The sequence below is a fragment of the Pantherophis guttatus genome, chromosome 4 (assembly GCF_059756535.1).
Source record: "Pantherophis guttatus breed Tessera chromosome 4, ASM5975653v1, whole genome shotgun sequence".
Lineage (NCBI taxonomy): Eukaryota > Metazoa > Chordata > Lepidosauria > Squamata > Colubridae > Pantherophis > Pantherophis guttatus.
In genome coordinates, this window is record NC_142066.1 from 41,538,767 (window position 1) to 41,551,581 (window position 12,815).

At 38.2% G+C, this 12,815-nt stretch overlaps 1 protein-coding gene across 1 annotated transcript; it reads left to right on the top strand.

Moving 5' to 3' along the window:
* On the top strand, window positions 1-12,745 carry RUVBL2 (RuvB like AAA ATPase 2). Its single transcript, XM_034415325.3, has 15 exons — window positions 1-45; window positions 4,139-4,187; window positions 4,739-4,794; window positions 5,682-5,823; window positions 5,978-6,107; window positions 6,510-6,576; window positions 6,721-6,827; window positions 7,326-7,419; window positions 7,804-7,927; window positions 8,877-8,971; window positions 9,676-9,794; window positions 10,410-10,529; window positions 10,672-10,801; window positions 11,818-11,932; window positions 12,629-12,745. Exons 1-15 carry the CDS (start codon window positions 31-33, stop codon window positions 12,652-12,654), a joined length of 1,389 nt encoding a protein of 462 aa, XP_034271216.1. The 5' UTR covers window positions 1-30; the 3' UTR covers window positions 12,655-12,745.
* The last annotated feature ends 70 nt before the right edge of the window (window positions 12,746-12,815 follow it).

Here is a 12,815-nt window from a genome sequence, read left to right on the forward strand (position 1 = left end):
GCGCGAGAGGAGGGTTGCAGGAATAGCAGCATGGCAACCGCCGCGGTGAGCAACAGCCTCGTTTTCGTTCCAGGGAGAGACTCGGCTAACCCTCTTCCCCCGCGCCAGTACGCTCCGGTCCCTGGTCCTCATTTAGCTTCTGATGGGGGAGCGAAGCCGTAGTAACCCCCGTGGGATGCACCAGTGCTCCTCCCATTTCGCTCCCTTCTAGAAAATGCTAGGCTTCCCCTGCCTGCTCTGCTTCAGGTGCACTGGGTTACAGCTCCCATCATTCGCTGCCAGTCCACGTGACAAAAGTGGGATGCAGTACTTCGGCTCGCTGGGAAGGCAGCATTTTGTGGGCTGGGATACATTTCCATATCGTGTGAATTGCATTTATGTATAACTTTTAACTCCGAGGAGTTTACCTAGTTCTGTTTCACCACTTCCCAGTTTGTCCTTTAAACTTTGTAAAAAAAAGGTTGGGATTTCTGAAATATATACAGCAAGATTTTTAGCGGTGCTGTGACTTGTACTGATCTGATTTCGTTTTGAGTTCACAAAACGTTAAATCAGGTTGTTGAGACTTAACAATAGTCTTTGCACAACATGTGAAGCTGGGCTAAGGTTATCCTAATGTACTTTAGCAATTTAACAATGGTTTAACGTATAGATTCCGAAGATACATTAATTCAGTTACTTGTTTAAGCATGTTGTATGCATATAACTATTGCTTTTTAGGGTGGACCTCAACTCCCAGAATTCCCTCATCTTCATACTGGCTGGGGAATTCTGAAAATCCACTCATCTTAAAGTCCTCAAGCTTGAGAAATACTGTTCTGGACTATATACTGCACATTCTCATAGCTTTCCTCTTATCCCCTTGCCCGAGTCAATTATACCAGGGCTGTTAGGAGGGAGTTGAGACAGTGATTAACTTGTCTCCCAAGGATTCTGATTAGGATTTCTACTTCTCCGTTATCAGAATGGGAAAGTGCCCCCTAGCAACATCCAAAACAGTTGTTTGATGGATATCTGAGAATTCTTTTTGCCTCAGCAATTATGGATCCTATTAAACACCAGATACACGATCTGAAAATTTCATGGGAGAAATTGGAATGTTATATAGTATGTTCCCAGTTTGATGTAACAGTTAAGGCACAAGGCTAGAAATTGGAGGACTATAAGTTTTAGTTTTGTGCTTACGCACAAAATCATCTGGATGCTCTTTGACAGTCACTTTCTTTCAGACCAAGGAAGCAGGCAATGGCAAACGACTTTTATAATTTTGCCAAGTAAACTGCAGGGACTAGTCCAGGCCGCTGCCAGTAGTCAAAAAGTGACTCAGAAAAAAAAATGTCATGTAGTTTGCCAGATCACATTTTGAATATAAACACATTGTTGTTTGCTCTGGCTCTCATGTTCACAAAGTCTTCAGTTTGTGTTCTTTCATTCAGTAACCATTTAAAGTAATGGTTATGCTGAAAAAAAATTAATGCAGATCAATTCTCAAAGTTCTGGCTATTGAAGTACCCCTGTGGTCATGTGATCACAGTCCAAGCACTTGTGTGCGCAGTTTATGGCAGGAACCTTGCAGGGATCCGTGGTCATGTGATCACCATTTGCTATCTACCATGTCAGCTTCCCACAAATAAACTCAGTGGAGAAGCCAGCAAGAAAGGTCGCAAATCAATTCTCTCTTTTTCTCCCTCTCACAGCACTTCCCTGCCTTTGTACAGCCTCTCCTGGTCATCCTTTGGCCTCCTACAATTCAAAAAGAACCTGTGGTGGCCCTCCCCTGCCTCCTGTGATTTCTGTGCAGTCTGCGCTGGCCCTTTCTCAGTCTCCCCGCTCACATTCCTTACCTAGAACTCATACCTCTTTCTGCTTAGTGATTTTGTGTATCTTGGAGTTAGGAGGTATCACCAAGCAATGCAGTCACATGACATCACACAACCACATTGCTTAGCAACAGCAATTCCAGTCCCAATTGCCATCATAATCCAAGGACTACCTATATGTGCATTCACACAACTGCAACATTTATACAAATGGATGCTATCATTCATATAGCTACTGAACTGTACTCTTCAATTTTTCAGTCTGACCTCATTCACAGTACAATGCTGCTTCAACTTGTCTTTTTTATCTCTTTGCTCATCTTTCTTTTTTCCTCCTTTCTCTCCATTTTCCAATTTGTTAGAGTTTGCAGCAATCCAATCAGCACACAAGTAAATAATTTAGCAGGATTCATTTATAGAAGAAACTTCTTTATATACAATAATATAAAGCATGATGCATGTATACAATACCCATGCAGCAGAAGACAGAACTCAGAAGACAGAAACACAGAAGCTATATAATACAGAGGCAATATTGCAAGGACAAAGCAACTCTTATATACAAATCAGTCAAGCTAAGCCATGCCCAGGCTCCGAGCCTCTATTCCATTCATGAACTCTCTTGATACTCCTCCCTTCATGACTGGAATAGAAATAAAACCAAATAACTTAATATTCTTCCCATGGCGCACTCCACCCAATGGCTTGGTTATTATATCTGCCAGATTATTCTCTGAAGCAGTGGTCACCAACTGGTGGTCCGTGAGAAAATTTTGGTGGTCCGCAGAAACATTATTTGCATTTTTTATATTGCATTAAATCAGGGGTCATCAAACTACAGCCCCTGGGACAGATACATGCAATGAACATTTGTGTTGCTGCAGAAAGTCCCCCTTCGGGGTCTTTTTGTGTGGGTCGGAGTGGGGGGAGAAATTCTGACTTGTGGTCTGCTTCAGCCTCCTGGTGTGGGGCTTTGGCAAAGGCTGGAGGGAAGCACCGCTGGTGGCAAAGAGAAGAGGGCCTTGTTCCAGTGGGACTGCATCATGGCCTGGAACTGGCTGACCATCTCAGCCCGCTGAGCCTCCAGGCACCTGTACCTGGCCTTGCACTCCCGCAGGTTTTCCCTCTGCTTGGAAAGCCTATGCTCATAGACCTCAGTGAGGTGCTTCTGCTGAGCATCCTTCTTGGCCAGATCCAATTTGAACTGAGCCAGCTGTTTTGTCAACTCTTTCTCGTGGTGGCTGCTTAGCTCCAGCAACTGCTTCCTGTTGGGGCCCAGGCGGGCAGGCGAGGAGTGGCTGGGAGGGGAGTGATGAGTAAAGGCTGGCGAGGTGCCCCTTGACATGAGTGACATAGAGTTGGCCATGTCCACCCAGTCACATGATCACCTAGCCCACCCAGCCAGTCATTAGGCAAATCATATTAGTGGTCCACGGGATTTAAAATTATGAATTTAGTGGTCCCTGAGGTCCGAAAGGTTGGTGACCCCTGCTCTGAAAAATAGTGAAGCAAGCTAATTAATTTACATTTGATGGATTCTCTTACAATATTTAATATCTACATGCTTGCTTCTAGTCTGTACTCTGTCACCTGTTGTCATTTTTATGCAAGCAGCATTATCCTCAAAACACGTTACACTTTCATTTACTTTTACTTTTAAATCCTTTTAACAGCTGTACGTACCAAGTTACCTTTGAACAAAGCTTAGACAGAGCAATAAATTCTGCCTCTGCAGTAGAAGTTTCATTTCATATACATTGATTATTTTATCAAGTGCTTGATTGGGAGTCAGACTGGACATTTTCCAACAACATGATCTAATTATATAATATTCTGTGTTTGGAGTGATGCGAGATGATAAGAGAGTTCACATTTGGTATCTCAGTACTCAATGTCTATGGAAATTGTCAGTCATCCAGCTCATGGTTGTCCCAAAGGTGCTTTTTTTCAAGAGGCAACCAGACTTGTTTTTCTTTGAAGATATTTCACTTCTCATCCAAGAAGTTTCTTTAGCTCTGACTGGATGGTGGGGAATGGAAGGATTTATACTCCTTGCAAACAGCTGGTCATTTTCATTCTTGAAAACACATTTGGGAGTACTATAGCTCATTTTGTGTTTGGATGCCACACAGTTATAGTATATATCACTTTATATGAGGTGTTTCCAAATGAGATATCTGTTTTGAAAGAGAGATAGAGAGTGCTGTTCTATGTCTATTTAGCTGAAAAATTCAGACCAAAATGTGTTACTTATTTGAGATTTAGGACAGAAAAGTTTTGATATCTGAGTAACCTTATCATCATCTCTCTTTTCTCAGGCTACAAAAGTTCCTGAAATTCGCGATGTTACCCGGATTGAGCGTATTGGTATGTTTTCATTGCTGCCTCTTCCTAGAACAATAGTTTATTATGGAATAGTTTATTATTAAATCAATAATTATGTAATAAATCTAACAAATCAATCTGCTACTATCTGTATGGAAATGACTGCCAAATCAAAAGCTATTGTAGAATTAGATGGCTTTGTAATTTTGATTCTCCTGGTATACAGCAAGGCAGTCAATCCTGAGTCTCAGGACAGATTCTTTTATTTGTGACTTCCAAATAAAATGGACAAGAAATTATCTCCTTTATTTTGAGTAAGGAAAATGAAACATTTTAGATAGATCTTTAAGTAGACTTAAATTATTAACTGCAGATGTCAGCTTCCTCCAATTTTTTTTAAAAAAAAAATCTTCAAAAAAACCTTCCAAAAGTCTACCTATCTACTTGAGGTTGCCTCAACAACTTTGCATCATTACCTGTGGAAACTGTCCTCCCATAAAAAATATTAAATAAAGCCTCCAGAAAATTGTCTGCTTCCAATATACAATGTCACCAACCTCTTTTCAAATAAACTTTCTCTTTCATGTACACAGGAGCCCATTCCCACATTCGAGGACTTGGCTTGGATGATACCTTGGAACCCAGACAGGTACTTGAGAAAATAATTTTCAGAAAGTGTTTGGATTGATTGAAGTTGGGAGAAGAAGCAGTTTGTTCAAGTGAGAGAGTAGAATAATTGATGCAATAATTGAGAGAAGTTTAGTGTTCAAATTTAAACTGCAAGAGAAGAAAAATTATTCATTAGCCAAATTATTCAGTTAATTGGCTTTATCTGTGCTGATCTGTTTTTCAAATAAATGAATTTTATTATAAATAAATTCTCTTAACTTTTAAAGAATAAAAATATGTGGAACATATATAAATGTTTATTCAGTTAAGAAAAAAACATGTAAGTTCTTCAGACAATTGTATTATACATATCTCATGACTGTCAGGGGGTGTGGGAGCTTGGCGTCATAACTTCAAATCTGAGTCGTAATTATCTTTTAGGAGGTCAGTCATAACTTCAAATGGTCACTGAGTAACTGATCATAAGTCAAAATTATCAATATGTACCTCCATACACACACACAAGGGAGTGGGGGGAGGGTTGCTTTCAAGATTAAAACTGGTCAGCTCTGGATTAGTTTTTCTCTGGTCATTTTTATTTACAAGTATAACATAAGTAAACTCCCTACAATTTACTACTTGAATGTTTTCTAGGAAATTACCTTAACTATCTCCTACTGTCATAGAAAATAAGCAAGACAAGTTCCCGATTATAATTTTGCAATCTAAAATGCTATCGGTATAGGGTTAAATCTATAACCCATTACATGCAGTATTTGAATAGTGTAAAATTGTATTTAGGAGAGATTAATAGGTTAAGTGTGGGAATGCAAATGTGAGAAATATGCTTTGTGAGGATTGAAATAAAAGGAAAAGAAATAGCTCCCACTTGTCCATTTTCCTCCTTTTTTTTCTCTTCTCTGTTAGGTATCCCAGGGCATGGTAGGACAATTGGCTGCTCGTCGAGCTGCTGGGGTGATTTTGGAGATGATAAAGGAAGGCAAAATTGCTGGTCGGGCTGTCTTGATTGCTGGCCAGCCAGGCACAGGAAAAACAGCCATTGCCATGGGTAAGGGGAAATTCTAGAAGCCAGGAGGAGTTGCTGATATCTTGAATGATAATGGGTCTATCAACATGAATATTCCTCATTCTGAATCTCTTTTCTTGAATAATTCTGGCTGCATTCTCTTTATGTAGTAACCATGCTATTGTTTCTCTTCCAGGCATGGCCCAAGCACTGGGTCTTGACACTCCTTTTACAGCGATTTCTGGAAGTGAAATCTTCTCTTTGGAGATGAGCAAAACTGAAGCACTAACTCAGTCCTTTCGGCGTTCCATTGGTGTCCGCATCAAGTAAGTTGCCACAAATTTGTATTCTCTGAGGACTGATTAGGGTCTACTGCTCTAACAGAAAGGACATTTCTCAAGACCAGAGAGTTGAACAACATGAGAAAATCAACAGCCAGACTTACTATATATATCTATGAAATGCTTATACACTGATTTTAGCTTGTTAGCTGCAAAAATTTTTGTGTTGCTTTCAATGTCATTTTGGCAATTAATGTGCAATTACTCTGAATTAGCCATAACTAGAGTTATAGCTTTAGCTGTTTAAATGGGAAGTAGAAACAAATTAATAGAAAGATTTCTTGATTGAAATTATATTTCCACTTTTTATGTAAAAGTGATGTAATGAGATATGCTACCATATGTCCTCTTTCTTTTTCCAATGACCATTTGAATGCTTTTTTACAGGGAAGAAACAGAGATAATTGAAGGTGAAGTTGTGGAGATTCAAATAGATCGTCCAGCAACTGGATCTGTGAGTTGATGCTAGAATAGAATAATATGGGGAAAATGAAGTTGACTGTCTCCAATTGACCAGTACTGATTAAACTGTCTATAGAAGCATCTTTGTTAAGATCATGATCACTGGAGAATGTTGATTGCTCCCTTCCTATTGCAGGGTGCCAAAGTTGGGAAGTTGACCTTGAAAACTACAGAGATGGAGACCATCTATGATTTGGGCACCAAAATGATAGAGTCATTGACCAAGGAGAAAGTGCAAGCTGGGTGAGTTCTGGGCAAAGAAGGGGAAAGAATTGCAAGAGACAGCAATAGACACAGGTGAAAATCAAGGGTTTAAACTAGATAGGCAGTGGCAAAAACTTGAAATTTTTGATTTATCTGGTTTCTAGAGAGTCACTTTGTGAAAATTACTCAGTGAATTCCATGGTCAAGTACAGACTTGAATGTCAGTCTTTCTGGTCCGGTGCTTTTAACTCTTCGGTGTCCGGTTCTCCAGCAGACATTGGGATGACTTATCAGTGCTATCATTGTAGTTAATGGAAGTCATACAATGAAAAGCGTGTATGTGTTAAAGCAAAAAGGATAACAGATGGGGAACAGAAAATAAGTTCATGTTTAAATTTTTTTTTCTTCATTCTCCTTGAAGTTGTGAGTAGAAAAGATAAATTAGTTGGTACTTCTGATGTCATGGGAGACACTGATTCTTTCATTCAATGTTGAATGGCAGGCCCAATCCAAAATTACCTCTCTCTGTTTTTACAGGGATGTCATTACTATAGACAAAGCCACAGGAAAGATTACCAAACTAGGACGTTCCTTCACACGGGCCCGGGATTATGATGCAATGGGCTCTCAGGTATTGCCATGGGGCAGAAGGTAAATTTGTGGGAGGCTACAAAGAGACTCAAGGTTTACTACGGGAGTGGGAGGCATGGATTGTGATCTGAGATGGACAGCTTTTAACAGGCACTATAGACTGTGGCCAAGATGTGGAGGGTTTCCTTTGAAGGCAGAAGGTCTCCAATTCAAGTCCTGATAAAGAATCCTGGGAAGCAGGAATCAGAAAGACATCCATCCTAGTTCTAGGAGAGTAGATAGTGTTGGGCTTAGTTGGATGCTATAACAGCTTTATAAGTATCCGTTTTTCAGATACTTTCTGTCTGAGCTCAGAATTACAGGGCTGGGCTGGGAAGCAATAAGTTAGAGGGGATTCAAGTTTAACTACATCTGTCTGATTTAGACAAAGTTTGTGCAGTGCCCTGATGGAGAACTGCAAAAGCGCAAGGAAGTCGTGCATACAGTCTCACTACATGAAATTGATGTCATCAATAGCCGCACCCAAGGATTTCTGGCGCTCTTTTCTGGTAGGAAAATGGAGTGGGAGAAAATGGAGACTATCAAACTCTGATGTTTGGTATTTTCAGTCAAGGAAAAGGCCATAGTTATTACATTGGATTCAAGATGCTAAGATACTTTAAGATATATACATATCTACAGGATACATAGAGACATCTTCTCTTAAATGTCTTAACGTAGTTTTCTTTATTTGTACCAGTTAGATCACAAATCCCATTATTTTATGGTGGCTGGATATTGTAGAAATTGTAATTCACTATAGCTATATGATTGGCAAAAAATGATTAATAGGTTTAATACAGGACAGCAGTTCCTTTATAATTTTTATGTCCTATAATAAATAATCAAATAATAGCATTCCAGTATAATGTAAATTTTGAATGGAACGACTGGGGGAAAAACTTCCATATCTTATAATTCTTCTAACTTTAAGCCTATGGAATTCATGGAACGTTTATTATTTAAAAAATGTAAAAATTAAGTTTTTGGCACTTGCAGAGAATATAGAATACCTAAGGATTGTGATATTTATGTAATGGTAAATAACAGTAAGTGTTATTTATTTTAACAAGTATTGAAATTATATCTGATAGTTAGATATATGGGAAATGTATGATCTTCACCATTTACTCTTTTTCTTTTATTTATTTTCAGAAATTATAATCATTGAACCCTTATTAACTGAGAAAATATCTACCAAGCCATAAAACAAAAAATGGCTTGAGGTTGGGAGGATAATTTTGCATTTCTTAAAAATTGCTTTTTAACATTATTATATTAATGTTAATACATTTTAGTAAGAAAAGAAGTAAAATAACAAAGGATAAATGATTCGTATATATTCTCTCCACTCTTAAATTAACATGAGGTATTTTTAGATTCCATCTACCTATAGAGATGAAAAGTATGGGTAACAGTGATTCATGTTTCCTCTCATTTCTCATCCTATATTTCCAGGTGACACAGGAGAAATAAAGTCAGAGGTACGGGAGCAGATCAATGCAAAGGTAGCAGAATGGCGAGAAGAAGGCAAAGCTGAGGTGATCCCTGGGGTGAGTTGTACATTTTAGAATGTAGATTAAATCTCCAGGCCATCTCCCTCATTTTGTAATCCTTACCAACCATTTATTCAGCAAGCAAACTTATGATGCTGCTAAAAAAATAAATTTACAGCCAATTTATGACCATTTATGACTATAGTGTCCCTCAGTCACTTGATTATGATTACAGTCAGTATGTGTCGTGCTTGACCTGTGCGGATTTTTCCCCATTAACTTGTAGCGCATAGAGATTGGAAAAGAAGGGATTTCAAGAGAGTAAGCCATTTATTCTTGTACACATTAAAAACAGTACAATTGCACCAGTAGCAAGTAAGGGAAATGGAAAGATTACCTACAGAAATCACTTGCTCCCCACTTGCAAAACAGAAAGATTGGAGAGGAAGGGATTTCAAGAGACTAAACTGTTAACACAATAAGAAAGATAATAAGTCTTGAGCAGTTAGAAGGGCAGAGGAGTGGTTAGTAGGCAAACAAAAGCCAAAGGGGCGAAATTGAATACCCTTTTGTCTTTCAGCCAGAAAACACAGTGACGGTCATTTAATTTCCCACTTTGTAACCATTTAATTTAGCAGTGGAGTTGCCAGTCCTGCTTAGGAAGATTAAGGGAGGACTACTTGTATTTTATCTCTGACTTAAAAAGTTCTGGAAGGGTAAACCTTCTCCCATGTAATATTTCCTCTCTCCCTATTCTATAGGTTCTCTTCATTGATGAAGTCCATATGCTGGATATTGAGTGTTTCTCCTTTCTTAATCGAGCCCTGGAGAGTGACATGGCACCTGTCCTCATCATGGCCACCAATCGTGGCATAACCAGGTTGGTATCAGGTGATTCAGTGAGTAGCTGAAAGATTTCATTATGGACAAATGCATTAAAAAGGAGCTTCCACAGTACCCAGATTCTGTGAACACTAGTCTAGGCAGCAGTCCTGTTCTTTCCCCTGCATAATTGATTGCCTTTCTCATGAGGTTGATTGGTTCATTAGGACTCTGAAATGATTATAATGCCTATATGGATCATTACTCCCTTTCAATGAGATTAAAATTGAGCTGCAATGAGATTTGCTCTGAACAGTGAAAGAAGACAATGAGATATTGATAGACAAGGATAGTTGAAAGAAAAATTACATGTGATCATAGTGCATTGTTCAGTGGAGAGCTGTTATAAAATATTAGATATGATGGATGTTTTTAGTAAAGTCAGCTAAAATTGCACTATTGTTCTCAAGTAGTGACTTTTAATGGGATAATAGAAAACAAAGATGAATGTGATAACAAATGCTGAAAATTTACTTATATTCATTAAAAGTGCAGAAGGAAAACCTGTTGTCCAAAGATGAGCTCTTAGCATTAGATCTACATGCTGTTCTTTCTACTGGCTTAGGGTTAGTCCTGTGGACCCCCTCATCAATTTCTTTTCCTTGCAATGCAGGATTCGTGGCACCAACTATCAAAGCCCCCATGGCATTCCTATTGACCTGCTGGATCGTATGCTGATTATTTCAACCTCTCCATATAGTGATAAGGAGACCAAGCAAATATTGAAAATCCGGTGAGGTGTAAATTGTATCAGCTTCTGCCGTGAAATATATTGCCTGTATCACAGTTGCTCCCTTCCCAACAACAATAATAGTTTATGTTTTTACTTGAGATGAGCCATTCTTATGTTGATTATAGTCAGACTTCTTTTTCAGGTGTGAAGAAGAAGATGTTGAGATGAATGAAGATGCCTACACAGTACTAACCCGCATTGGTTTGGAGACTTCCCTGCGGTATGCCATCCAGCTCATCACAGCAGCCAACTTGGTCTGTCGCAAAAGAAAGGTAAGCTCAGATCTGGTATGATGTTTCAATGTCTTCTGGACAGTGTCTTCTGACAGTGGACCATGCTATTGCTCAAGGTCTTTAGATTGCTAAGAACATTCTATTGTTCTTCTCAACCCCATCTGCAGTAAAAAAAAATTATAAATGGATCAGGAAGTATTGACAGAGTTATTTCACTGTTTATCGACAGCTTTAAAGTACGTTGGTAAGATTAAAAGTTTGTTAATAAAAACTATTTATTAAAAAAAAGTATTAATAAGAACTGAGAGTCATAAAACAAAGACATTTGAAAATTTGGAATGCAGTTATAATTTTGAAGTTTTGATGGTTGTATACTGAGTCCAAAAACCTCATTCTGGCTTGTTCTTTTACTCAGAGATTCAGACATGTAGAAGGAAATTTGTATTGTTTACTTCTTGAACTAAATCGCCACTTTTCCACACATTTTTTATATTCCTACCAAACTGAAACTCTTACCTGAATAAACTAGGATTGAATGCCAAAAGCATCAGTGTAGAAAATATTTGTGATATCTTCTTGATTGCAATGGCTCCTGAAGTATAAATTCTAATGAATTTTATATTTCCCAACAAACTTTGACAAATCCATCTACATTGGTTGTTTCCGTTGGTCTTACACCTCCCAGTACTACGGTACATTATTGCTTCATCTACTTAACATGAAAACATTGCATTGGGAGCCTTTGTTCATAACATGTCTTCTTCATAGTCATCACTGGGGAAACTTATTTTTCAAAAGGAACCTTTCTTGGCTGTTTTGTACAAGTTGCAGATTCTCCTTACTCAACACAAATACTGTACATGATGTAAAACTATCCATCATTAAGCTATGGCAATTATTCCATATCTTCTCAATAATTATGGTATACTTATGGTGGAGAATGTGGTCATGACCAGAACAGTTTTATTACTTTAATGGTGCAGTTAGTGGGGGTCCTTTTCATGGGTTGCTATCTGTGCGCCAGGAATATTGACTCTTTCCTTTCATGTCCTCAGGGCACAGAAGTTCAGGTTGATGACATCAAGCGTGTATACTCCCTGTTCCTGGATGAGTCACGCTCCACTCAATACATGAAAGAATATCAAGATGCTTTTATGTTTAATGAACTCAGTGAGTAAAAGTATGAGTGAAGAATAATCAAAGCTCTCCCAGTCCCAAAATCATCTTCCCTTGTAGCAGCTATTTTTCCTAATGGCAACATTTATATACTGTGCTATAACACTTGGGTTTAAAAAAAGCAACATGCTAAATTATGAACTATAAAAAGTACATTATGGCAGTATGTTATATGAACTCATTCTATTGAAATTAAGATCTAATCGGCAAGCATACAAATTAATTGCAAACAATTGAGCTTTCTAACTTCAGCCAGGCCACCAAAAGTTAGGACTCCACATCCTATGTTTGTTGTTCTTTTACGGTAATGTGAATGATTTGAGGATGTACCAAGCTTTTCCATAGCAAAAGACTACCCTGTTATGGTTTGTCTGCCAGAAAGTATGAAAGCTGCTAAATAGAATATGAAATGGGAATATAGAACAAAATGATCCAAGATGCAGACTGACAAGTATGGGCACTTTTGATTCTAGTGCCCTTTACTTGATCATTGGTCTCGACTGCTGGAGGCTTCCTAATATAATTTTGTAAAAAGAATTCTGTGATTATGTGGGAACTTCATAGAGTGAAATTTTAAGAACAGGTCCTCTTAAACAACATCCTTATTTGTTGAAGATGATCTCTGCTTGTCCCCCAAATCATCTTAGCAGAGTTTCTCCATCTTGAAGATGTTTTGTTTTTATTTTTCAGGAGGGGACACCATGGATACATCATGAGGAGATTTAAATACCCAGAGTAGATGGGAGTGTGAATTGATATTCCTTTATGTTATTAGTTTTTTATACAAATAAATCTGAATCTACTAAATTTCTGCTTGCTTTGAATTGAGAAGCTAACAAAAATCACTATTTTTAGTATTTCAGTAACTGCTTCCACA